Raw genomic sequence first — 25,612 nt, forward strand, 5'->3', positions numbered from 1 at the left:
TGTTTTATTTTGGTTTGACATTCTTCACTCACACACAGAAAGAACTGGCTTTATTTACTGTCGATTTTTTTTCCCCTCCTGTGGATGAAATAACTGAAGCCTAGAGGAATGAACTAGTGCTACTGAACTGTTTAAATTATTTTTGTGTTAATAGTACACTTTGAGTATCTTTTCCCACATTATAAAAACTTTCTGAATTATAAATGTTTTCCTTACATTATTTAACAATGTACACTGTTTAAAAAAACAAATAAACTGAATTCAGACCTTGGGGGTTTCTCAGCAGCCGTGAATTGTACATTTTGCACTAACTCTGGGTGTTGCGCTTCTTGTAAGATTGCGCTTGTGCTTCAGTTTGTTACCTTTGTAGACTTATTTAATGAAACCATTCAAATAAACCAAACTTGCTTTTGTTGAGCTGTGGGGTTTCATTTCTAGCAAATTCCTTTTTCATGATCTCATTAGATTGGTTTTGAGTTGTTTGCAGTTTATAACTGGATTCCTAACTCCAGGAACTATTTTTAGTGGCAATTCTGACCTGAACTAAGATTATGCTGCAGACAAGGAAGATGATATTTTTTTCTGAAGAAAGTGGTAAGGATATCAAAATCAAAAGATGAATATATGACCAAATCTATGCAACAGGTAAGGTAAAAGGGAGATCAGGGTAAGCTACTGCCGCTTCATCTTCCAAAGGAACAGAATGGTTGACTGCCTTCCTGTACTTTAATCACAGTTCTTACCTCAGGTTCACAGCTTCCCACAAATGGGTCTGTGATCCAAAAAACAACAAAAACCACTGCTTCAAGATTAGATAAAAGGCACAGCCCAAAATGCACCTTAAAAAGTAAAATTATAAACTCATTATTTGGGAGAAAGAATTATGAAACATGTGAACACAATGAAAAAACAGTTTATGTTAAGGTGGGTTATATCTCACATCTGAAATGAGGAAATATAAAAAGCTACTTACATTTTCTATTTTGTAACAAAGTAACGAGTTTATTTTGTTTTCTTAAAATGCCTTTTCTTTGGTCTTAGAGCATTTATTTCCTTGATTAGGAAAAAATGCAGGATAGTGACAAACCTATAAATGACAGATAATCACAGATGAAGATTGTAGCTTGGACTGATAGCAAAATAGTAAAACACTACTATAGCCTTTGTTCTTAGCATGATACACAGTACTCACGTGAGCAACATTAAAAACATGGAGCCCGAAAATGAAAGAAGGCAGAGATGACTCTTAATAATTTAATGTGGGCAGTTGTTCAGGTTGGTGCTTAGTAGTATGGCTTATATTGCTTGAGGGCAGGTAGCCACTGGTGATTTCTAAAATTTCTATCTTTATTAACATAGTAGTTTAGGAATAAATAGTGAAGAGCCTCAAGAGCCAAAGAAAAGGTATTTAATCTCCATGGATCCTCCCCACTGCAGTGTATGACAAGCTTTTTTAAAGTGTTTGTTTTCCCACTGCTCAGCGTTATCTGCAGTAGGTCCCAATGGTCAAATCCTCTGGTAAAGTTCAGAATGAAGCAAGGTAAATCCTTGGAAATAAAGCTCATTCCCTAGGAATGATGAACAACTTCACGACCAAAAAGTAGTTTTCGAAAGTCCCTTTGTGACAGAGTCCAATGATGGGACCTGAGCCTCAGTTACGATGGATCCAATTTCCTTTTCTTCATGTCCTGGTTCTTCCTATAGGAATCACAGTTTCCTATGGAAAGAAAAAAGTTTCAATATAGCTGCCATGATTTTAAAATAAGGAATAAACTGACAGCTAATAATTTTTGAATTGTATTAGTTAACCTAAACTAAAAGCCCAAGAATGACAATTGTTACAAGGAGGACAGATCCGTCTGTAACACTAGACCAAGTGCAGTAATAACCAGTTATCTTCCATTTGCTTACACTGATATTCCTCTGGCATGATTCTACCCAACTTTGTAAAATGAAATGTCATTCTTCCTTTAAAATTCATAGAATTAAACCCAGGTTCCCCCTTCAATTTTTGTTCTTAAAACACTTTGCCACCTGTTATGTGTTGGTTAACATTGTGAGTTTGGAGGTGCCAGGGTCCAGATTTTGCTTGTGGATTCTGGTGGCAGAGGCTTTGTGGGGTCGTGTTCCAAGTCACCATCTGATTCTTCAGGACTGGTGTGGCAGGGGTCTGGGGTGGTTCTGGTCTAGACAAGGGCTTGACAACACTGTCCCCTGCATCTGGAGCCATATCCCACATTTCAAGATGGTCTGCCAGGACAGAGATCACAGGAACATGTAGCATCAACAAAGAAGTATTCTCACATAAAGCACTGGAAAACCAGGTCACAAGAAATTTCACATCATGAGTGCCCTATGATCGTTTTTGGAATTTCTCTTTCCCCTACCCCTAATAGTACACTGAAGATCCTCTTAGGTTAGGACAAGAGAGGCACTGAATATGTGCTATCAGTCAGAACTGCCATCAATCCATTTCAGGTCCGCCTTCCCTTTTTCTAAAACTGTGACAGATAGAAATGAGGATTTTTATGCCTCTCTTAAAATGTATTTGTGGGGAGCCAGCCCCGTGGCTTGGCAGTTGCGTGCACGCACTCCGCTGCTGGCAGCCCAGGTTCAGATCCCGGGCGTGCACCAACCCATGCTGAGGCTGCGTCCCACATGCAGCAGCTGGCAGGATGTGCAACTACAACATACAACTATCTACTGGGGCTTTGGGGAGAAAAAGGGAAAAAATGGAGGAAGATTGGCAATAGATGATGTTGGCTCAGGGCCAGTCTTCCTCAGCTAAAAGAGGAGGATTGGCATGGATGTCAGCTCAGGGCTGATCTTCCTCACCAAAAAAAAAATGTATCTGTGGGACCAGCCCAGTGGCGTAGCGGTTAAGTGCACGCGCTCCACTGCAGCGGCCCGGGGTTTGCAGGTTCGGATCCCAGGCGCATACCGATGCACCGCTTGTCAAGCCATGCTGTGGTGGCATCCCATATAAAGTAGAGGAAGATGGTCATGGATGTTAGCCCAGGGCCAGGCTTCCTCAGCAAAAAAAAAAAAAAAAAAAAAAAGGAGGCTTGGCATCAAATGTTAGCTCAGGGCTAATCTTCCTCAAAAATAAATTAAATAAATAAATAAAATAAAATGTATTTGTGACCACCAAAAGTATACAGCACGGCAGCATCCAAGCATTTCATAGGTACTAATACTTCAGTTATGCCTTTAGCCCTACTGACCTGCAAGGAAGTCCTCAGTGAGTGGTTCTGAAACAGTAGTTATGGGAGTGCTGTGCTTCAAAGGAGGCATCGGCAGCGCTGCTGCAGTTTACACAAGAGAAAGGACAAAATCATAGAATCACGTAACTAAATTGTCAGAGGGAACAGCCTCAGAAGTCCAAAGCTGCCTAGTTACACTGGTTCATAGCACAGCCAGTAGTAGAACTCAAGATTCCTGAGTCCCAGTCCTACCTACAGCTCTATATATGAAGTTAAAAATACTCTTTTTTCTTTTCACCAAATTGCGAAAAAAAACAAAGTTTATTTCTCCTTTAGCAGCAAAAATAGAAGGGTTATTAGAAGCCATGTGGTCCAGTTTTTACTTTCTAAAGCTATAACCCTTGTTCAAACAAAATCTTAAGCAAAAATGCAGTATGTACAGTAGTTCCCACTTATCTACAGTTTTAGTTACCCATGGTCAACCACAGTCTGAAACATTAAATGGGAAATTCCAGAAATTAATAATTCATAAGTTTTAAATTGCATGCCGTTCTGAGTAGTGTGATGAAATCTCACACTGGCTCCATCCCTCCTGGGATGTGAATCTCTCGTTGGATCCGCAACCATCAACATCATCACGGCTTCGTGATCTTCCTTCCGATGTATCGCCCTCTCAGCAGTAACCTAATGCTATGCCACAATGCCTACGTCATTCCCCTCACTTCATCTCATCACAGAGGCAGAGTATCATCTCACATCCTCACAAAAAGGGTGAGCACAGTACAAGAAGATATTGTGAGAGAGAGAGACCACATTCACAGCTTTTATTACAATATATTGTTATAATTGTTCTATTTTATTATTAATGTTAATCTCTTACTGTGCCTAATTTATAAATTAAACTTTATCATAGGTATGTATTTATAGGAAAAAACATAGTATATATAGGGTTCGGTACTATCCACGGTTTCAGGCATGCATTGGGGGTCTTGGAATATACCCCTTGCAGATAAGGGGGGACTAGTGTAAAGCCAATATAAACTGAGTGGTTGTCTGATTAGGGATAGGGAAAAGTCCTGGAGGACACTCTCTACCCCTCAACCCCAGGAGCTTCTGCAATGGTTTGGAAGCTCAAGATCTAGAATAATTCTTATTAAGAATATCCCCAGCACAGGAAGTTGTTTTGGGGGTTTTTTCCTACATTAGTTTCACACAAAGTGAAACTGAGGGAATATTAGTGAACTAAACGTGAAGCAAGTCATCTATGAATCTTCATAATTCTTAGGGAGAAGCTGGGCAAAGTCCAGTTGGTCTGGGATAAGCCCTGTCTTTGTTTCTACTCTCTGGGAAAGACTCCAAAAAAAATCTGTATCTACTACTCCCACTGAATCTGGACTCTGAAATACGTATACCTCATTTTATTGTGCTTCACTTGATCGTGCTTTGCAAATATTACATTTTTTTACAAGACCTTCCACAAGCAAAAATATTACAACTTGCTGAAGGTTCAGATGATGGTTAGCATTTTTTAGCAATAAAAGTATTTTTTAATTAAGGTATGTACATTGTTTTTTAGACATAATGCTATTGCACACTTAACAGATGACAGTATAGTGTAAACATAACTTTTATATGCATTGGGAAACCAAAAAATTCGTGTGACTAGCTTTATTGCAATATTCACCTTATTGCGGTAGTCTAGAACCAAACCCACAATATCTCCAAGGTATGCCTGTAAACTCAAGTTCCTGGATAAATAATTGCCAAGAGCCCCCATTATCTTCAAACCCAATTTTGCATCATATTCAAGGACAGCTCAGAAAGGCTTTCTAATGCAGAGACAGCAAAAGTAACTGAAGCAAAAAAAATTCTGTACCCTGAAATTTCTGGTTCCAGATTATGTCAAGGCCCATTTCCTTCCCCCTACAAAAGATCAATGTCTTTAGAAATGGGGAAATGCATGGCAGGATTTTGTTATCTTAATTTCTTAGACTCATCTATCCTGTGTGTAACTTGAGAGAAGTCCTATTGAGTTCTGGTTTGGACCTAACTGACAAATGACCAGGTTACTCTGTTGACTAGACTTCCTCCTTCACAGTACACCTCCCCAGGGCCTCTGCTCCCACCCTTCTCGCACACCCTGATTCTTCTTTTCAACTGATGGAGCAGATGGTTGAACTTGCTGCTGTTTCTCCATTTGCTCCCGGAACTGCTGCTGCAACTGTTTTTGCCGGAGCTTCCGCTGGTATGTGGCATCACTCTCCATAGCAGAGGAGGGCAGGCTTCTGCATCAGAAGAGCAACAAGGTGGGAGTGAGTTCCTGAATTAACTGAGTAAATAACAATATATGGTTCCTGAGGGAGCATATAAAACAACTTGATGGCTCTGAAGGTAGAAATGGAGGTAACTTAGACCACATGAGAAGGAGCAGAAGAGGAAAGGGGGGGAACTTAGGCCCATACCGGGATCTGCTGTCCTTATCCCCCTGGGGATCATCTGAGTGGCTTGCTCTGCAAGGGGAGGTCACCTCCTGTGGTTTTGGGGGTCCCAGAGCCATGTTCTGTCGGCAGCTGCTGTATCTTGCTTGTTCCACAGATGGTTCAAAATCTTGTCTCTTTGCTTTAGTTAAATCCACTTCAAGAGGCAACTAATGAGGGAAGAAAGAGGGGGTGGGAAATAACTTCCTCCAACTGCTCTTCCCCTTCCTTTCTTTTCCCTGCCTTAAAGATCCAGATTCCTGAAAAATGGCATTTGACAATCCTCCGTCATTCCTAGCAGGTCCTGAAAAGCAGAGACAAAGGATCCACGACTTCAAGTAATATTTTTAATTACATGAGAAGGAGTAAAACAATTTCATTTTCTACTTTATACCACTCTGTATTAATGAAGTTCTGATAAAAAGGAATCTTAACTTTAGTTTTGATTTAGGGCAAATGGTATGTCAAATCTAATTTGAATCGTTCCTTGGCAACTGGAGCTGTCTACTTTTTCTCTCTCTTCTATGGAAATGGTCACAGAGTCTTTGTGGAGGCCTATACCTTCTCTGCCCTTTCTGCCAGGACTTCCCCTGCAGACACAACACTCATCACTGAAGAAGCCTCAGGTATGCTGTGGTGCAATTAAGTGTCCTTCAAATGACAAGAAGAAAACTTGGAAAGCACTCATATAGGTTGCCGGCCAAGGCTGCAGGGAATCTCCCAACTTGGGGTCATTCATGCCTCTCACCAAATGTGAGAAGGAATGATCATGTACTTCATGGCGTATACCAACTTGTTTTACTTCTAGGCGGCCATGAGCACTACAGAAACCAGAGGTTTTTCACTTGGGAAAACTTCTCTCTCAATTCATAATATTGATACTGATAGAATAATTAAATATGAAAGATTGAGATGACTATATTTTGATAAAGATAACCCGAAAATGAAAACTATACTGTGAAATTTATCTACATTAAGAAGTAAATTCAAAAGAGATGAGCTTATGCTACAACATAGATGAACCCTGAGGACATTATGCTAAGTGAAATAGGACAATCACAAAGGGACAAATACGTATGATTCCATTAATATAAGGCACTTAGAGTGGTCAAAATCAAAGAGACAGAAAGTAGAATGGTGGTTGCCAGGGGCTGTAGGGAGAAGGGAGCAACATCGGGGAAAAAATTAAAAAGACTGAAACTACTAAGTACTGTCAAGAATATGGAACAATTGGAACTCTCATATACTGCTATATGGGAGTGTGAATTAGTACAACCATACTGGAAAACTGGAAGAATCTACAAAAACTAAGCATATGCTTATCCTCTGACCTGACCCAATAATTCCCAAGACAAATGAACTCCTACAACTCAACAATAAAAAATCAAATAGCCCAGCCGAAAAAGAGGCAAAGGCCTTGAAGAGACATTTCTCCAAAGATGATATACAAATGGCCAAGAAGCATATGAAAAGATGCTTAGTGTCACTAATCATCAGAGAAATGCAAATAAAAACCACAATAAAATATCACCTGATACACATTAGGATTGCTACTATCAAAAAAATAGAAAATAACAATTGTTGGCAAGGATGTGGAGAAATCGGAACTCTTGTGCACTGTTGGTTGAAGTGCAAAATGGTGCAGCCATTATAGAAAACAGTATGGAAGTTCCTCAAAAAATAAAAAATATAACTACCATATAATCCAGCAACCCCACTTCTGGATATATATCCAAAATAATTGAAAGCAGGGTCTTGAAGAGGTATTTGCACACTCATGTTCATAATAGCACTATTCACAACAGCCAAGAGATGGAAGCAACCCAAATGCCCATCGATGGATGAATGGATAAAGAAAATGTAGTGTATATATATATACAATAGAATATTATTCAGCCTTAAAAAGGAAGGAAATTTTGACACATGCTACAATGTAGATGAAACTTGATGATACTATGCTAACTGAAATAAGCCAGTCACAAAAAGACAATAACTGTATGATTCCCCTTATATGAGGTATCTAAAGTAGTCAAATTCATGCAACAGTAGAATGGTGGTTACCAGTGGCTGGAAGAGAGGAGAAAAGGGGAGTTGTTTTATGGTATAGAGTTTCAGTATTACAAGATAAAAAAGTTCTGGAGATCTGTTTCACTACTAACCTGTACACTTAAAAATGGTTAAAATGGTAAATTTTATGTTGTGTGTTTTTTACCACAATAAAAATGAGAAAAGAAAACTACAACTAATATCCCTTGTAAACATAGATGCAAAAATCCTTAACAAAATACTAGCAAACTGAGTCCAATAATATTTATATATAAAAAGGATTTTAAAAAAGGAAAGAAATGGAGTTTTGACAGATGCCAATTGACACACACCTCTATTAGGAGCTCCACAAGAAAAAGAATCCCTCAAGCACAAGATAGGGAATGCTGCCCTGGTATAGGATTGCCCTGATAGCGTAGTATTGTACAGGATTGCCCTGATAGCGTAGGATTGTACAGGATTGCCCTGATAGCGTAGGATTGTACAGGATTGCCCTGATAGCGTAGGATTGTACAGGATTGCCCTGATAGCGTAGGATTGTACAGGATTGCCCTGATAGCGTAGGATTGTACAGGATTGCCCTGATAGCGTAGGATTGTACAGGATTGCCCTGATAGCGTAGGATTGTATAGGATTGCCCTGATACTATAGAATTGCATAGGATCGCCCTGATAGCAGCAATCCTAATGGGTGGCAGCACTGCAGGGACGTTGGAGAATGCCACAGAGAAAGCAGCCACACTCCACCAGGCAAAAGGAACACTCTAAAGCCGGACTCAGCCCAGGTCAAGTGTGACTCTGGGGATGCTAAACTTCAGACCCCATTCTCCAAAAGCAAACACTCAGATAGTGTGATAGGCATTGGTAGAAACAAGGGAGATCTACACCTTAAAGACACCAGAGCTAAGGAAAAGCAAGAAGGCTGAACAGGTGAGATTCTGACTGTTTCTAGGAAATGACAGTGGTGCTGCAGAGGGCTATGTGCTCCTTTTGAGGTTTCACAGACCATTCCCAACCAGAGTTCTCTCTATGTAAGAGACAAGTTAACATCAATTCTATAGGCTTCAAATTCTTCATCTGTAAAATAAGGTGACTGGTTCCTGCTAGCTCTAATATTCAAAGAAGTCTGACATATACATTCCAGACCCTCTAAATAGCTGAGTCTTCACTTCTCTCTCCATCCTTAAATATTCAACCTATGACACACGGGAATTAGTTCTATCTTTACTGCAATGCATTCCATTCATCCATTTCTAACATACCTGGCAAGGAAGCTTTTTTAGTGACCTCAGATAGTCTTTATCCAGAATACAATTTCCAAGTGCATTCCCAAAACTTCTAAGGGTAAGAAAAAAAAAAAAAGTTAAACAGGGTTGACAATTGTTACATGTAAATATCAGAGACCAGAGTTACAACCTTTGTGCAAGTTGCTTCTCAACTACAGCAGAGGAAATGGACACTAACATGCATTCAAAAATGTTTACTGAGCATCTGCCCTGTTCCTGCCCTGTATTAGGTTCTGCGAATATAGCAGTGAGCATAACAGTCACAAATCCCTGCCCTCTAGAAGAGGCAATGAGTAGGAAAAGACTAAGAAACCATTACAAAAAAACCCAGTGGCTACCTCCTGACATGAAGAGAAAATTCCAGAGCAGAGATTTTCTCTGAGGACTGTTCCAATTCCCCAATAATAGTGAGCTACACACACTTATGGGCACAATTCTCGTAAAGTTCTTTACTTGTGATATACAGACTCCCCACAGGTTATGGTATTGCAAATTTTTTGTACATGTTTATACATGTTTTTTTCTGGTGATTCAATTCATTTCAATTCTCAAAGGCATCCCTGACCCAAAAAAAAAAGGTTAAAAACCCTGCTCTATGTAACTAAGTTAACTATGTTATGTGTACATAATGAAGAACTGTTTAGGTATCTTCAAGAAAATGAGGAAGCTGTCAGTGTACTCATGTGGAAAGGTCTCTAAGATACATTACGGAATAGAGGAGGGCAGAATGCAAAATATAGTATTCTACCACATATTCCCAAAAAAGTGGAGATGCAGGCATAAAGACGACCTGGGAAAACACAAAAGAGAGTGGAAAAACAGGGCAGACAGGGATAAGGGTGGGAGTGAGACTTTTTGAACCATGTGAATGTATTATCTTTTCAAAAAAAAAGAAAGAAAACGCCTCTGAAACAAGAGCTGAAATGAAGCAAGTTGGAATCCAACCCTTTTTGCTTACCTCAGTGCTCGTTTCAGCCCATCTGTCACTGCCTCCTTCCTTGCCTTCTCCAAAGACAAGGCTTTGGACTTGAGGCCCTCACTAACACCATAGCCCACATCTTCGTGATATGAACCATCCTGGGGGTAGAAGAAGAGTGCAAAATCTACATGAAAAGCTGCAGTCCTGTCCCTGGCTCCACAGCTCTTCTTTTCCTCAGGCAGCAGTGTTCAGACTGGGCATAAAGAACCCAGGGGACTTGCCAAAGGGCACACGGGCACAGAGAGCTATAAAAGAATCAAGTTCCAGTACTATTTCCTAGACCTGATCTGCCTGGAAATGTGCTTGTGGTCAAAGTGCCCAGGCAATTCTCCTTTCCCACCTTCTCTTTTACATAAAAAAGGCACATATCTAACCCACACCAAATCTTACTAAGGTGCATTACCCCAAGGTATATATAAAAACCTCTGGTACACCAAACAAAAGGAAAATTTGAAATATTGTATTTAACAGACTCTAATGGTTGGACAGCAAATCCTTTTGCGAGTCAGGTGGTATCCATTTCTTGGCTTTCACCAAAAGTGAAGGTGGACCTGATCAAGTTGTTAGCTGATAAAGAATTGAATATAATTTTTGAAGATAGCACTCTGTGATTTTTGAAATGTAACTCAGAAAGTATTCAAAGAAATGAATGACACTATAACAAAACCCCTTCCATTCCCAGTTCATTTATGTGAAAGGGGTTTTTCAGTATTATTTATAAAAATAAGAAATCAGAATAGAAATAATGCTGAGTGTTTAGTCTAGGAATAAGTAATATGAAACTATGGATATATAAACTAACTAAAAAGAAAAAAAACAGTTTCATTCACCTCATTAAGCAATGCATTTTCCATAAAATTTTATTTTTATTAAGTACAAAAATTTTGATGTGGTATGTTATCTCTTCAACATAAACACAATTGACTGATCAATTGTGTGTTAATAATACCTATAATAGTAACTCAATCCAGAAGAAACTGTCTAATATTTAGAGCCTTAAGGTCACCGGAAATTTACCACCAAAAATTATTTTTATACGCACGTATATACACACACACAGACAAACATAAGGTTACTAATAAAAGATTTTCAATCATAAATATATATTAGCATAAAAGCCAATGGGGAAATGGAATGGAAATATGAGTTAAAGAACAAACAACATAAAATTTCTGATAATTAAGGAATAGCTTGCTCATGTATTTTTTTAAATGGATGACAGTATTTAATCCTTTATGGTACATAGAATCCATTGGTACATTTTAAAAAGATGTAACAGATTTATTATAGAATGTCAAATTTTACCATATGCCAAAAAATACACCCTTGCAACTATTTATATTTATGGTGAAAACTTTTAGGGGTCAACTTAAAATGTGCAAGAGAACAGCTTTTCGAAATTCTTGTAGGGGGCACATGAGTAAGATGTTTGAATACCACCATCAAAGGAACACTGGCTGAGACACAGCGCTGGGATCTAGCTCTCTAGCTCGGCTGTGCCACGGTCCAGAGAATTCCCCACCTGCTCCTTCTCTCTTCCCACCCCCGATCCTTGCAGGCAGCAGGTCTGCTCCACCACCCTCACCTTCAGCTGGACTCGCACAAATGCACAGACTCCCACGTAGAACTTGCCATTGTTAAGGTCAACAAAATCTAGGAGTGGGAAAGAGAACCAGTTGAAGAGGACGCTGATCCCTGTACCTCACCCATATTCCTCCTGCTGGCAACCAATTACACCTACCCTGCATCCTCACCCACAAAGCGCTCTTGTCAGAAATCAGACAATGCCAAAGTAAGGGAGACGAAGAAGTCAACTGCCAGGAAGCACACTCACCCACATTCTGCTGTGTGATCGAGTGTGCCCAGCCATTGTAACCAAACATCTCATTCGCCAGATTAATTACCCTGTGACCTTCAATGTAACACACCTAGAAAAAAAATTAAAGAAAAAAAAAAGCTTGTTAAAATTCCTTGCCATACTTAAATGTGGATCAAAATTTACTTAATTTATTCCTTACCAGCTGTTTTGGCAAAACTAACCTTAAACATTACAGGGAAATTGTCAGTGAACTTATTTCAAAGATCTTCCAGAAGGAGCCAGTTAGAACTAATGTTCTGTCTTGAGGGAGGTAGTCTCAAGACAATGCTTGGGTCACTTCAGATGACAAGGACGGCTGGAACCCACCCCTCCCAAAGACACTAGGAAACATCTAGTAACAGTGAACAAGAGACCTTCTTTTTTTTTTTTGAGGAAGACTGACCCTGCACTAACATCTGTTGACGATCTTCCTCTTTTTCTTTTTTCTCCCCAAAGCCCCAGTACATAGTTGTGCATCATAGTTGTAGAATTGTAGCTCTTCTATGTGGGACGCTGCCTCAGCATGGCTTGATGAGCAGTGAGTAGGTCCACAACCAGGATCCGAACCAGCGAACCTGGGGCCGCCGAAGCAGAACACGTGAACTTAACCACTATGCCATCAGGCCAGTCCCCAACAAGAGACCTTCTGAATCCATAAGGACCCAGAGAGGGAGTTGGCAAGATCATCTGGGCGGTCAGCTATATGGGCACCCACTCTTAAGGCATATAAACTCTCCTACCTTTTGGCCTCCTCCGGCCATGCGGCTACTTATATATTCCGGGCCCAGCCTCTGCCTCAGAGCATTCTGGATGGCCTGGTACTCTTCTGCTGTGTATTGGTACTAAAATCCAGAAAGGGAAAATTAAACTGACATTTCCACCATTCCTTACATCAGCAAGTCTCCAACCTTTTGGTGTCCAAACCCCTTTACACAAAAAAATACTGAGGACCCTAAGAGCTTTTGCTTAAGTGGATTCTACCTAGCAATATTAGGAACTAAAACTGAGAAACTTTTAAGGCACAATTCTACTAGCCATCAGAGCAATGATATCATCACATGCTATGTAGTCTCTGGAAAACTCCACTGTCCACTCATGAGACAAGGAGAGTGGAAAAGGCAAATAGTATTTTAGTATTATTATGAGAATCATTTTGACCTCAGGGACTCTGAAAAGGTCTTGTGGACCCCCCAGGGGTCACTGAACCACACTTTGAGAACCACTGCCTTAGGTGTTACTACCATCCTGACAAAACTTTCTCAAGCCAGAATTGGGAAGCTAAGACTTCCCGCCTCCAAGTCTGGATATAACGTTTATACAGGCAAGGGTGTGGGGGAGAGAAGCCATGACAGGAAGTCTTGCTCCCATTTGTCGCCTCCAAAGTTTTATACGCTCCTCTAACCGGCCATTTCCCATCCTACACACTAATAAACACATGACTACTTGTTTTGATTTTTGTCCCCTGGGTAGTTTTTCCCTTGCCCTATTTAAGTAAAATAAATACTCACAAACAGATCTCTGGTAAAGACAAAGATAGAATTTGGGTGGACAAAGCAAGAATCTCTTTTATATCCATAACATATATCCACAAAGAAATAGGACACCAGAAATGTTGGATGCCTCCAAAAAAGAGAACTGGGTGAGATGTGGACAGCAGTGATAGGGAAATAGTGAGACTTTTCACACAGGGTCTTTGTCTAATTTGAATGTTATATCATATGAATATGTAATCTATCCAAAAAATAAATAAAATGTCAATGTAAATGTAATCCCCAGTACTGTTAGTCTTTTGATGCTAAAGTTTCAAAATGCCCTCAGAGTTCATTAAAGACTCCCAAATAATAATGCATCTAAAGGAAAAAACTAATAACAATAAAGAGCACACATAAATATGACAGTGCTCTACAAATTGCTTCCTCACACCTTTTTCACCTAACGTTTCTTTCCAGGTATGAAAAAGCCAGTTACCTGACCAAAGCATAATACAGGGTTGCCACCAGCAGAAGAAGGATGGCTGTCACGGCCTCCAAGTATTGCTTCCTCAGTCCCAGACATGTTGATTCTGGTTGACCTCTATATAAACAGAAGATTAAAAAAAGATCTCAAAGAATGCTAAAGGTATAAGGCAGGAGCCTCTACTAAAAACCAGATAAAGTATCTACAAGTTACTATATTTATATACTTCTAAATACTGCCCCAATCAAGGACTAAGTTCCTCAGTGCTTCGCTATAGTCTAAGAAGCCACCGAAAATCCTTTAAAGTTTGCTTCTACCTTCCTACTAAAATTTTTGCTAGAGTGGTGGTGCTATTAAAGGTGATTTTTACACTAAGAATGAATTACAATTATATATTATAATGTTTATAATTGAAAAACTCAAAATTGCAAAAACACTCTAAGGGAGAGAAAACAATCCACTTACTACTATCTACTATATGAGCAACATAAGCCTGGCCTCAGTGGGGTCAAAAAAGACATAGAAGCCACAGTCACTGAACTGCTTCCCAGGAGCTAACAAGCTAGCTGGTGGGAGAAGACTAACAGACATGCAACAATTAAAAGCAAGAGAAGGCGATACAGAAGACCCCTAACATCCAGGAAGACCACAGTATTACAACAGTTTGGTCCCCTGCAGCACGAGCATCATCTGGGACCTTGTTGGAAATGCAAATTCTCAGGCCCTACCCCAGACCTACTGAATCAGAAAGTAGAGGTGAGGTCCAGGAATTAGTGCTTTACCAAGCCCACCAGCTGATTCTGACACAAGCTCAAGTTTGAGAGCCAGTGCACTAGACTGAGACCATGCAAATGTCCAGTCCATTAGAAAATAAGAATTACCCTCAGAAAAAGCATCTGCAACTGCCTGACCCACTACCTGACAACCCCTACCTACACCTGTCTCAAATCAAACATTTAAAATTGTGCCTCAGCAAACTTAGATGGTATAAATCTTCAGATTATTTGCTAATAGTAGAATCACAAATCTATGAATGTCAAGTAGTATGATTCTCCACATGGCCGTTACAATATAATGTTTAAGGGCTCAAGTTCTAAATGTCGATTTCTGGCTCTATCACCTGCTAGGTGCCTGACCAAGGTAAAAAAAATCACATAATCTCTCTAAATGACGTTTCCTCAACTAGAAAACGGAGATGGTAACAGTCTCTACATTCCCTAGGGGTTCTGTAATGATGAAATGTGATACTGCATGAAAACCGCATTAGAATAATGCCTGGCACATATGAAGGACTAAATAAATGTTAGTTATTGCTAAATTTAGGTCAATTTTCTTATGTACATTATGATGAAAATGCAGAAAACTATTTAAATGACCATAAAACATTACATTTCAGGTAAAAATGATAAATTTATTCATAATCTAGCACTAAAAAGTAGGATAGTGGCCTAAACTAGGTTAGAAAACAATTAGTGTCTAAAATTGTTAAATCCAGAAATAGTAGAATAAGGATATTTAGAATGTAACTGTGAATGCCAGAAGAGATAGTTGAAACAATGAAACACATCTGTCTCTGAGGAGTGGTGCTGGGGGGGATTGTAGCGCAACAGGGATCTCCTTTTCCAAAATAAAACTCTTAGCACTATTTCATTTTCCAATATGTCCATGTGTTATTTTAATAAAAATAACAATAAAAAATTTAAACACCTACTCTATAAAAAAGGGGTCAGCAAACTTTTTCTGTAAAGGGCCAGATAGTAAACATTTTAGGTTTTGCAGGCTATATGGTCTCTGTCACAACCTCTCAACTTTGGCACTTTAGCATGAAAGCAACCACAGACAATATGTAAATGAACGGGCATGGCTGTGTCCCAATAAAGAGGGGCAGATTTGGCCCCACAGGCCATAGTGTGCCAACTCTGCTATAAAGCATGCTTTGAACATTAGAGTCAGATGTGGCTCAATATCCAGTTCCACTAGGTAAATTACTTAAATTGGCCAATTTCTTAACCTCTCTGCCCCAATTTCCTCATCTTTAAAAGGGAATACAGTCATGCGTCACTTAACAACGGGGATCTGTTCTGAGAAATGCATCCTTAGGTGATTTCGTTGTTGTGCAAACATCATAGAGTATACTGAAGGGGAACAAAATTTGCCACCCCAAAATATGTCCCTTTCACATGAGGATTATTTTAGGCTGATGATTTTTAAGAAACAAAAGACCCGGTTTGCTTGTTACCTCCCCCTTAACTGCCTAAAAGAACTCAGATAAAAAAACCTGTCTCAGGAAGCGAGCTATCACCTTAGCATCACATGAACTAGGTGTAGACAGGGAGGAACCTAGAAAAGCCTGTTTGTTGGGCTCCCCACTGTGTTCTTCTGTTTCTGTGTGGCCAAACACTTGCTTTCCAAACTCTTTGCTTTTTTTCACCTAGTTGTGAATTGCCTTTCTTCCCTTTGAAGGCCCTGACTCGCCCCACCCCCAACATCTTCTTTGAGGTGAGGTATTTGAGGTAAGGGCTTCGGCCATTTTGACAAGTTACTAGGTTTTCCTGGGTTTCTCCCATGTATATGTCGGGGGAAGAGGGAGAATCTCCCTCTGCCCTTTTCCTTAAGGTTCTTATGGCTGGCCAAATAATTAACAAGACAGATTAGCAGGAGAAAATAATACCAAGTTTAATAACATGTATACATGGGAGAAACTCAGAAATGAGCAACTCATCCCTCTGTCTAAGCTGCCCGCTTAAGTATTGCAGCTAAAGGCGAGGAGCGTGTTGGGGGTGGGTAGTGGCCTGGGACTTCAGAGGGCAGGAGGACAATTCTTTTTGGGGTCATCTATAGATAACGTGGTCAGGGAGAGACAGAGTTTTTGATAAAAGGGGCTTGGTGCCCCTCCCATTGTAACATCTATTTTACATTATCTTTACAGCCATCATGATAGAAGATCTGTTCCAGGAAGGAGCCACCATGTCAAATTCTTTAGGTAGTTAGTGGGGGAGGTCAAATGTCCTTCAGAGAAAACAATCAAGGTAAAGAGATATATTTTAGGGTGGCCAAATTTTGATCTCCCACATATACATGTTACTAAACTTTTGTTTGTTTTTCTCGTTAAGGTCTGCTATCAATTTAATTCTTAGACCAGCCAGAAGAACCTAGAAAGGTAGAGGAAAATGTCTTCCTCCCCTATAGTACCTACACAAACCTTGATGGTATACCATACTACACACCTAGGCTGTGTGGTACTAATCCTATGGGACCACCATGATATATGTGGTCCAATGTTAACCGAAATGTTGTTATGCAACACATGACTGTATCAATGAGATCGACCTCATAAATTTATCATATTAAAAGGAGGGATAATAGCATCCAAGAAGAATCATCATTGGAGACTAAAAAGTTGTTGGGAAACAGGATATTCACAAAGTCTCAAATGAGCACCCGTCTGGTTATTCATTAAAAACAAAGGGGTACAACATGGATGGACCTGGAGGGTATTATGTTAAGCGAAATAAGCCAGAAAGAGAAAGACAAACAGTGCATGATTTCACTCATATGTGGAAGATAAACCAACTCACAGACAGATAGAACTGTTTGGTGGTTACCAGGGGCTAGGCAGGTGGGGGTGGGAACAAGGGGTGGAGGGATGCACTTATATGGTGACTGACAAACAATAATGTAAAACAAAAATTTTACAAGAAAAAAAAAGAGGTATATGTTGTGACTGTACTTAATGCCACTTGAATTGCATGCTTAAAAATAGTTAAAATGATAAAATTTTATGTTATGTATATTTTACCACAATAATAAAAAAAAAGAAGGGGAATAGCTTAACACAATAAAAGTTTATATCTCATTCATGCACAATCTAATGCAGTCAGGTGGCCTTGTCCATCTTGTAGCTGTGTCATCTAGCACATGTGACCTCCAAGGTCATCGCTGCAGGGTTAGACACAGTTGGAGGAATCACAGCAGCTCATAGCTACCTTAAGCCGGAAGTGATTGATATGCATCACTTCTGGTCACAGTCCACTGGACAGAACTTGTCACATGGCCCCAACTTAATTGCAATGGAGGCTAGGAAACGTAAGACAGTATCAGAATATTTGCTGAGTTCTGTCTCTGCCACGTCCATTTTCCCCCACTCCAATATGAGCCTCTAGAAGGTGGGAGATTCTTCCTGATTCTTCTTGGCACCTCTAGTGACTAGCACAGTACCTTGCTCATAGAAGGGGGTCAGAAAGGGAAATGTTGGTGAGTAAGTAAATGAATGAATAGATGAGTGAATGAATGAATTAAATACATAATGCAAGATATATAAACAAAGTATATTTTTTAATTCTTTAGAAACTAATTTTATATGGCAAGAGTTACACTTCTCACATTTAAAAAGCAACTTGTTGCTACTTTTCTAAACAATATCTTAAAAGACTCAACCTTTTATCTCTGCCCATAAAATAAAACACGGAATCATTCCTTTTTTTGCTAGTGTCTACTTTGAAAAAAATGTTTACTGCTCTGCCTTCCTTTCTAAAACTGTGCACAACTATTTTCCCCTATAAAATTAAAATATCTTTGTCTGTAGAAAGCTTTAAACATACATCAAAAAATAAGGGAGTGAGTAAAATTTGGCTGGATCCTCACCAGCAAGAGACAGCTGTTGTCTTTTTTCACATGTGATTGTTTGTATATGAGTGTTGTATGTGTGTGAATATATGTGCATATTTGTTAAACAAAAGTAGAAGCCGAATGTATCAGGCGTATCTCATGCAGCACCTCAAATCTTCTTGGCCTTGCCTGTCTCTGAGGCCCTTGCCCACTTTTTCCACCCTGGCTGCCATTAGCTGGACCAAATATGCATGGGTTCTAACCAACTGCACACAGGCACAACACTATGGTCCCTTACTTCCTGCTCATGCTGGGTACCTCTCACCTCCCACCCTTTGATTCCCTCTTGCTTTTGAGGTGTGAGAACCTATGGGACCCACCTGATGCCCACACATGCACAACCTGGAAGTTTTGGGGAGTTAATGTACCATGGGGCAGCCTTTACCAACGAGATACACAGCTGAGGGGTAAATTCTCCTTCCTTCCTTTGGGTGGATTGTCCTGGGATGCAGTACTTTAAACATCTTCCTAGGAGACAGCTTTAGGAGATCAAGCAATTAAGTTGTACTTGTTGCCAAGGGGTGGCCAGCTAGAAAATGTACCCTGGAACTGACTTACTCATCCATCTGTCCTCAATCCCCTTTTCCCTCACTTCTGCTTCCTGGAATTGCACTTCCTAAAAAAAAATAGCACATAAGCTTTTGCCTCAAGCTCTAGGTTCTGGGGTACCCAGGTACAGCAGGCACTATTGATGCTCTGCTAATTATTCCTTCAGTTCTTACCACAATAGTGCACCCTGGCCTAACTCCCAAATGCCAACATGTGCAACTCCTTACCTGAGGGCTTTCTTTGGCATTCAGGGCCCATTTAAGCTGGAAGTGCCAGAGAACACATGCCCCTGGAGCAGCCCTCAAACACTAACTGACGGGAGTTGGTGTTTAAAGATCCAGATTTCTTACCCCTCTGTGAGATAACACTGAGCTGTGAGCTCTGCATTGGCTCCAGAGTTCCCCAGTGAAATTAGGTTTGCTTGCCCACCAGTGGTAACCAGCTGGACAATGCACCCTTTGTTGACTGCCTTGTCTTTCCCTTCTCATTTCCCCTCTCCTCTACCAGTATGTCCTGGGGTCATCTCCCAAATAAACCACTTGCACTTGGAGGAAAAAGGGAGGGGGGGCAAAAGATACCTTTACAGTGGAGAAATCTGGCAGATAACCACCTTAATCAGGTAATCAGACTTAATATCACCAATAATAGTCACATCAAGTGCTTCCTGATGGATGTATAGAGAAGGTCACAACACCACTTAAGTAGCATTTCCACCAATCTAAGCATAACTCTAATCACGAGGAAATAATCAGACAAGTTCAAATCTACAAGGCCTGGATCCTTCAAAAATGTAAATATCTCAAACAACAAAACAAAGCAAAACAAAAAGGCTAGTGAACTCTTCTAGATTAAAGAAAACTAAAAAGACATGACAACTAAAATGCACTGGGTGATCCCTGATAGGATTTTAGATCAGAAAAATAAAGGAATAAAGGACATTCTTGGGACAGTGAGGAAATCTGACGATGGAGAGCATATTAGATGATGGTATTGTATTGTCGTTAAACTTACTGAGTGTGATAATCATATTATGGTTATACAGGAAAATGATCTTAATAGGAGACATACGATGAAGTATTAGAGTAAACTGTCATGTTTTCTGCAACTTCCTCAAATCATTCAACCAATAAAGTGTGTATGTAAAGAGAGGGAGAGAAAGAAATAAAGCAAAATAACAAATTCATAAATCTAGGCGAAGGATGTGCAGACGTTCATCATATAACTTTTCTGACGGCTTCAAATTTTTCAAAATAAAATGTTAGGAAAGATTTCCTGATAGCCAAGGTTATGGCAGGTACATAAATCCAAATATCCCAACACATCCTCCAAAAACTATACAGACCAACAAGAGGAACAAAAAACACCACAAATATCTCATATCTTCTAACATAATTAGAAGACTGAAAATACTACAAGCTTCAAATTGCCTGGAAGTTGGAAAAATAAATATCAATTTCTGCTGGAGATTATTTCTCAAACTCTCATTCCAACTCTTTAAGGAGAGCAAGGTGAGACCCAGATGGGAAGGGAAATGCATAGAAGAGAGAAGAGGAGGATGGAGAGCCTAAGGTAGAACCAAAATCACTCCTGGAAAGAGAAAATGCACACTAAGTATGAAGATACCGACAAAGAGTTCTGGTAGATCAGAGCAGCGTAGGAAAAAGAAAGAGGCACGTGTATGCAGAACTCAATGAAGCAGTCTTGGAAAGTCAATGTTTCTGGGGAGAAGAGGGTGATAAAGAATGACAGATGCCCTCTGAAACTGTTCTGTAAAGGGCAAAAGAGGGGAAATTTAGGATCCTATAAAATAAGAGAAAATTTAAAAGTCAAGGGACAGACAACCATCTCTCCTAAAAAGCCCTCTAAGAAACCATACTCACTACACTTACAAAATAGGACCTACTCTTGAACAAAGAATCTTGTAAATCATCCCAACTGTCAATTCTGTTCACAAAACGCAAAATTAGAGATAAAAAAAAGTCTGTGAACTTAAGATATTCAACAGAAATTATACAATTTAAAGAAGAGAAAAAAAAAAAAAGATTGAAAATAATGAAAGAGCCTCAGGGTCCTGCGGGATAATATCAAAATGGCTAACACACATATAATTAAAGTTCCAAAAGAAGGGATTAGAGAATGGGAAAAAAATATTTAAAAAAATAATGGCTCAAAATTTCACAAATTGGGTGACAGGCATAATTTACAGATTTAAGAAGCTCAGCAAACCTCAAAGCAGGAGATATACGTAGAAAATCACACCTAGACACACCATAGGCAAACTGCTAAAAACCCAAAATAAAGAGAAAATCTTGAAAGCAGTCAGAGAAAAATGGCATGTTACATACAGAGTAACAACGCAAATGATGGCTCCATCTTCCACAGACTTAAAAAAACATACTGAGGAGTAAATTTAGCAAAAGATGTGTAAGACCCCTGCACTGAAAATTGCAAAACAGTACTAAAAGAAATTAAAGAAGATTTAAATAAAAAGGGAGATATACATGTTCATATATTTGAAGACTAGATACTATTAAGATGTTAATCCATCCCAATCATAATCCTACCAGACTTTTTGGTAGAAACTGGTAAGATGATTCTAATATTTATATGGAAAATGCAAATGATCTAAACTATCCAAATCAAATTTAAAAAATAACCACAAAGTTGTTGGCCTACACTATGTGACTCCAAGACTTACTATAAAGCTATAATATTTAAAACAGTGTGTTACTGACATAAGGATTGATCAATGGAACAGAAGAGAGAGTCCAGAAATCAACTGCCATTTATACAGACATCTGAATTTCAATAAAGTTATCAATGCAATACAATGGCACTCTCAACAAATGATGATGGAACAACTGGATATCCATGTGGGAAAAAAATTTAATATTTTTCACAAAATAATTTTCACACCATTCACAAAAACTAGAGCTGGATCACAGGCCTAAACATAAAAGCTAAAACTATAAAATTTCTAGAAGAAAATACAGAAGTATATTTTCACAAACTGGAGGTGGCCAAGATTTCTTAGACAGGACTCTGAAAGCAATAACTATAACAGAAAAAAATGATAAATATGACAACATCAAAATGTAAAACTTTGCTTATCAAAAACAGCTCTAAGAAAATGAATAGCCAACCACAAACGACTGATATCCATAATATAAAAAGGATATATAAAGAACCCCTACAACTCAATAATAAAAAGACAAATAATCCAATTTAAAATGGGCAAAAGGGCCGGCCCCATGGCTTAGCGGTTAAGTGCGCGCGCTCCGCTGCTGGCGGCCCAGGTTCGGATCCCGGGCGCGCACCGACGTACTGCTTCTCCGGCCATGCTGAGGCCGCGTCCCACATACAGCAACTAGAAGGATGTGCAGCTGTGACATACAACTATCTACTGGGGCTTTGGGGGGAAAAAAATAAATAAATAAAATCTTTAAAAAAAAAAACATGGGCAAAAGATTTGATCAGGCACTTCACAAAGGAAGATATAAAAATATCAATAAGCACAAGAAAAAGTGCTCAACATCATGAGTAATCAAGGACTAAAATTAAAACCTAATAACATACCACTTTACATCCAGCGGAATGGCTAAAAATAAAGACTGACAACACCAAAAGTTAGCAAGGATGTGAAGCAACTAGAACTCTCATACACTGTTGGCAGGAAATGGGCTAATAAAACTACCCAGCTGTAAACACATGCTACTCTTCATGAAAAAAGAAGAATGACTTGAAGATGAAGCCACAGGTGCAGAGGGTAGGGCAGGCCACAGAGGATTAGTCCCAGGCCTTGAACCCTAATGGTTCTTTACATACCTTGGATATCAGTCCTTTGTCAGATAGGTGTCAGTGCTTGCCTATTCATTTTCTTAGAGTTGTCTTTGATGAGAAGTTTCAAATTTTGATGTAATCCAATTCATCTGAGTAGACACCTTAAAAGGGTCTAGGAAGTCAAAAAGGGGAAACAACCCAAATGCCCATCAATTAACGGAGAAACACAATGTGGTATATCCCAACAATGGAATATTAATATTCAGCTATAAAAAGGAGTGAAGTACTGACACATGCTACAACATGGATGAACCTTGAAAACATTATGCTAAGTGAAATAAGCCAGACACAAAAGGACAAATACTGTATGATTCCACTTATATGAAATTTCTAGAAGTGGCAAATTCATAGAGACAAAAAGTAGATTAGTGGGACTGGGGTTAGGGGGAAACGAGAAGTATCTGCTAATGAGTTGGGGGTTTCTTTTTGGGGTGACAAAAATGTTCTGGAATTAGACAATGGTGATGGTTGCACAACCTTGTGAATATACTAAAAACCACTGAATTGTTCACTTTAAAAGTATGAATTAGGGGCCGGCCCCACCACACAAACGCTTAAGTGGGCGAGCTCCTCTCTGGCGGCCTGGGGTTCGCAGGTTCAGATCCCCGGTGCGCACTGAGGCACCGCTTGTCAGACCATGTTGTGGCAGCAGCGTCGCATATAAAGTAGAGGATGATGGGCAGGATGTTAGCTCAGGGCCAAGCTTCCTCGGCCAAAAAAAAGAGGAGGATTGGCATCAGTTGTTAGCTCAGGGCTGATCTTCCTCACAAAAAGTAAAAAGAAGAGAAAATTTTTTTTTAAAGTATGAATGTAATAGTATATGAACTATATCTCCACTTTTTTGAAAACATCTAGAAAGGCTGAATACGCGTCTAAATTGAGTGTCAAATTCCTTTTAAATGGGTAATTCCTGCCCAACCGCAGCCACTTCTTCCAACTCCGATCAGCTACCGACACAAACTTCAGCGCTCTCCACGCCTGTCAACAAGCAGCAAGCAAAGGTCTGGCGCCCGTGCAGGGAACCGCCCCAAGCAACGGGACGCCGCCCTCACCCCGTCGCGGGTCCTGGTGCGTGCGCCCCGTGTGGCGGCGCAAGTCCCCTGCACCCCGCCCCTCCCAATCCCACTCGCAGTTAAGCCCTGCTCCTGAACCCCCACTGGACTAGTCAGCACAGGCCTCCAGTCTCACGGCCACTCTGGGGGCACCGCAGGCGAGCTCAACCGCCGCCCCCGGCGCCTGACTCAGGATCCGAGCCGCCCCGCGCTCCACAACCCCAGCGCCGACCACCCCAGCGGGGCCGCTTTCCCTTCCCACTTACGCGCCTCGCGCAGCGCGCGGCGAACGCACGCAGCTCCCCTAGACTAAATGCGAAGGGAATGGAGTTTACCCACAGCCGCGCAGAGGAAACTGGGAACGAAGCACAAGAGAACCCTGGGAAGAAGGTCCAAATCGAGAGAGAGCCGGGGGTGGGGCGAAAAGAACAGGAGGGGGGAGCCGTAATTCAAGTCGGAAGGGGAGAGGAGCCGCAAAGCAATCTTTCGACAGCCGTAAAGCAAGCTGGAAGCGCGATGCTGACCGCTGCGTTCGGAGCCGCTGTCTCCGCCTCGCTCTCTCTGCCTGTGGCTCCCCGACGCCTGCCTCCAGTTCTACGGCCGCCCAGATCTCTGCTGCCCCCTGGCGGGTCCGGCCAGCTCGCCCGGTGCATGCGGCTTAATCTAAGGCCTCTTAGGGCCCACTTCTCTCGCCCCTTCCCACAGGACCTCACAAACCCAGTCCCAGTCAGAGTGCGGTGATGGGGCGGGCGAAGAACTTCCTGGTATTATTGGTGCACACTAGGGATATTGCAGGAAAGGAAAACCGTGCTTTTAAGTCTTATTAAGAATGGTTGTCAGAGGCCAACCCGGTGGCGGCGTAGTGGCTAAGTGCACGTGCTCTGCTGCTGGCGACCCAGGTTTGGATCCTGGGCGTACACCAATGCACCGTTTGTCAGGCCATGCTGTGGCAGCGTCCCATATAAGTGGAGGAAGATGGGCACAGATGTTAGCCCTAGGGCCAGTCTTCCTCAGCAAAAAAGAGGAGGGTTGGAGGATTTGCATGAATGTTAGCTCAGGGCTGATCTTCCTCACAAAAAAAAATAATGGTTGTCAGAGCTCTGTAGTTTCCACCCCAGACACGCACAGCAAAACCAAGGCAATGTGGACATACTTGTTCACCAAGCCTCCTTTCTCTCCTACCACTGCTGCATACACCCACTGATCCCCGGATGGCGTGTTACATTAGCTAGGACCAGAGGGAAATGTGTGGCGACTTGTGGGAAGGGAGTGCTTCTTTAGAATGTCCCTTGGAACCGTGCCTTGCAACTGGGTGATGACTGCATATCCTGTTAGCAATGCTCAGAAACAGGATTAAAAAGTTTAGTCATCACAAACCCAAATTAAGTACTAAGGACTCCAACAAAATCATTCTCTTACGTTTTACAAATTGGTTGTTTCAATAAACCCCCTTTAATCAGATGGTTCGTTGTCTGAGCAGTAATATTCCATCCAGGGCAAATCATTTCTTGGATGACTTCTCACTCTTCTTAGTAACACCGTCGGAAGCTGAGTAAAAAGCCTGGAATCAGACCCAATGCAGAAATAATTTATTTGATAAAGGTTGCATTTCAAATCAACCAAGAAAGGAATGTTTGCTTTTAAAATGGTGTTGGTACAATTAGTTAACTGTTTGGATTACATTCCTGACCAAAATATA

At 40.6% G+C, this 25,612-nt stretch overlaps 1 protein-coding gene across 5 annotated transcripts; it reads right to left on the bottom strand.

Annotated features, from left to right (window-relative positions):
* Positions 1 to 2: 2 nt before the first annotated feature.
* RAD52 (RAD52 homolog, DNA repair protein) lies at positions 3 to 24,270 on the bottom strand. 5 transcript variants are annotated; one of them, XM_058559100.1, is made up of 13 exons: positions 24,180 to 24,195; positions 22,847 to 22,973; positions 13,817 to 13,921; positions 12,589 to 12,690; positions 11,825 to 11,918; positions 11,576 to 11,643; positions 9,970 to 10,088; positions 8,988 to 9,063; positions 5,666 to 5,850; positions 5,343 to 5,488; positions 3,225 to 3,305; positions 2,035 to 2,250; positions 3 to 1,717 (listed from the first exon to the last, which is right to left on the bottom strand). In XM_058559100.1, the coding sequence occupies exons 3-13, from the start codon at positions 13,901 to 13,903 to the stop codon at positions 1,656 to 1,658; spliced, it is 1,236 nt and encodes a 411-aa protein (XP_058415083.1). In that variant the 5' UTR covers positions 13,904 to 13,921; positions 22,847 to 22,973; positions 24,180 to 24,195; the 3' UTR covers positions 3 to 1,655. The 5 variants fall into 5 exon arrangements, with proteins under 5 accessions (XP_058415083.1, XP_058415087.1, XP_058415084.1 ...); XM_058559104.1 differs by lacking the exon at positions 22,847 to 22,973 and having other exon boundaries at positions 24,180 to 24,270; XM_058559101.1 differs by lacking the exon at positions 24,180 to 24,195 and having other exon boundaries at positions 8,988 to 9,060; positions 22,847 to 23,879.
* Positions 24,271 to 25,612: the final 1,342 nt, after the last annotated feature.

Source organism: Diceros bicornis, chromosome 17, assembly GCF_020826845.1.
Source record: "Diceros bicornis minor isolate mBicDic1 chromosome 17, mDicBic1.mat.cur, whole genome shotgun sequence".
Classification (NCBI taxonomy): domain Eukaryota; kingdom Metazoa; phylum Chordata; class Mammalia; order Perissodactyla; family Rhinocerotidae; genus Diceros; species Diceros bicornis.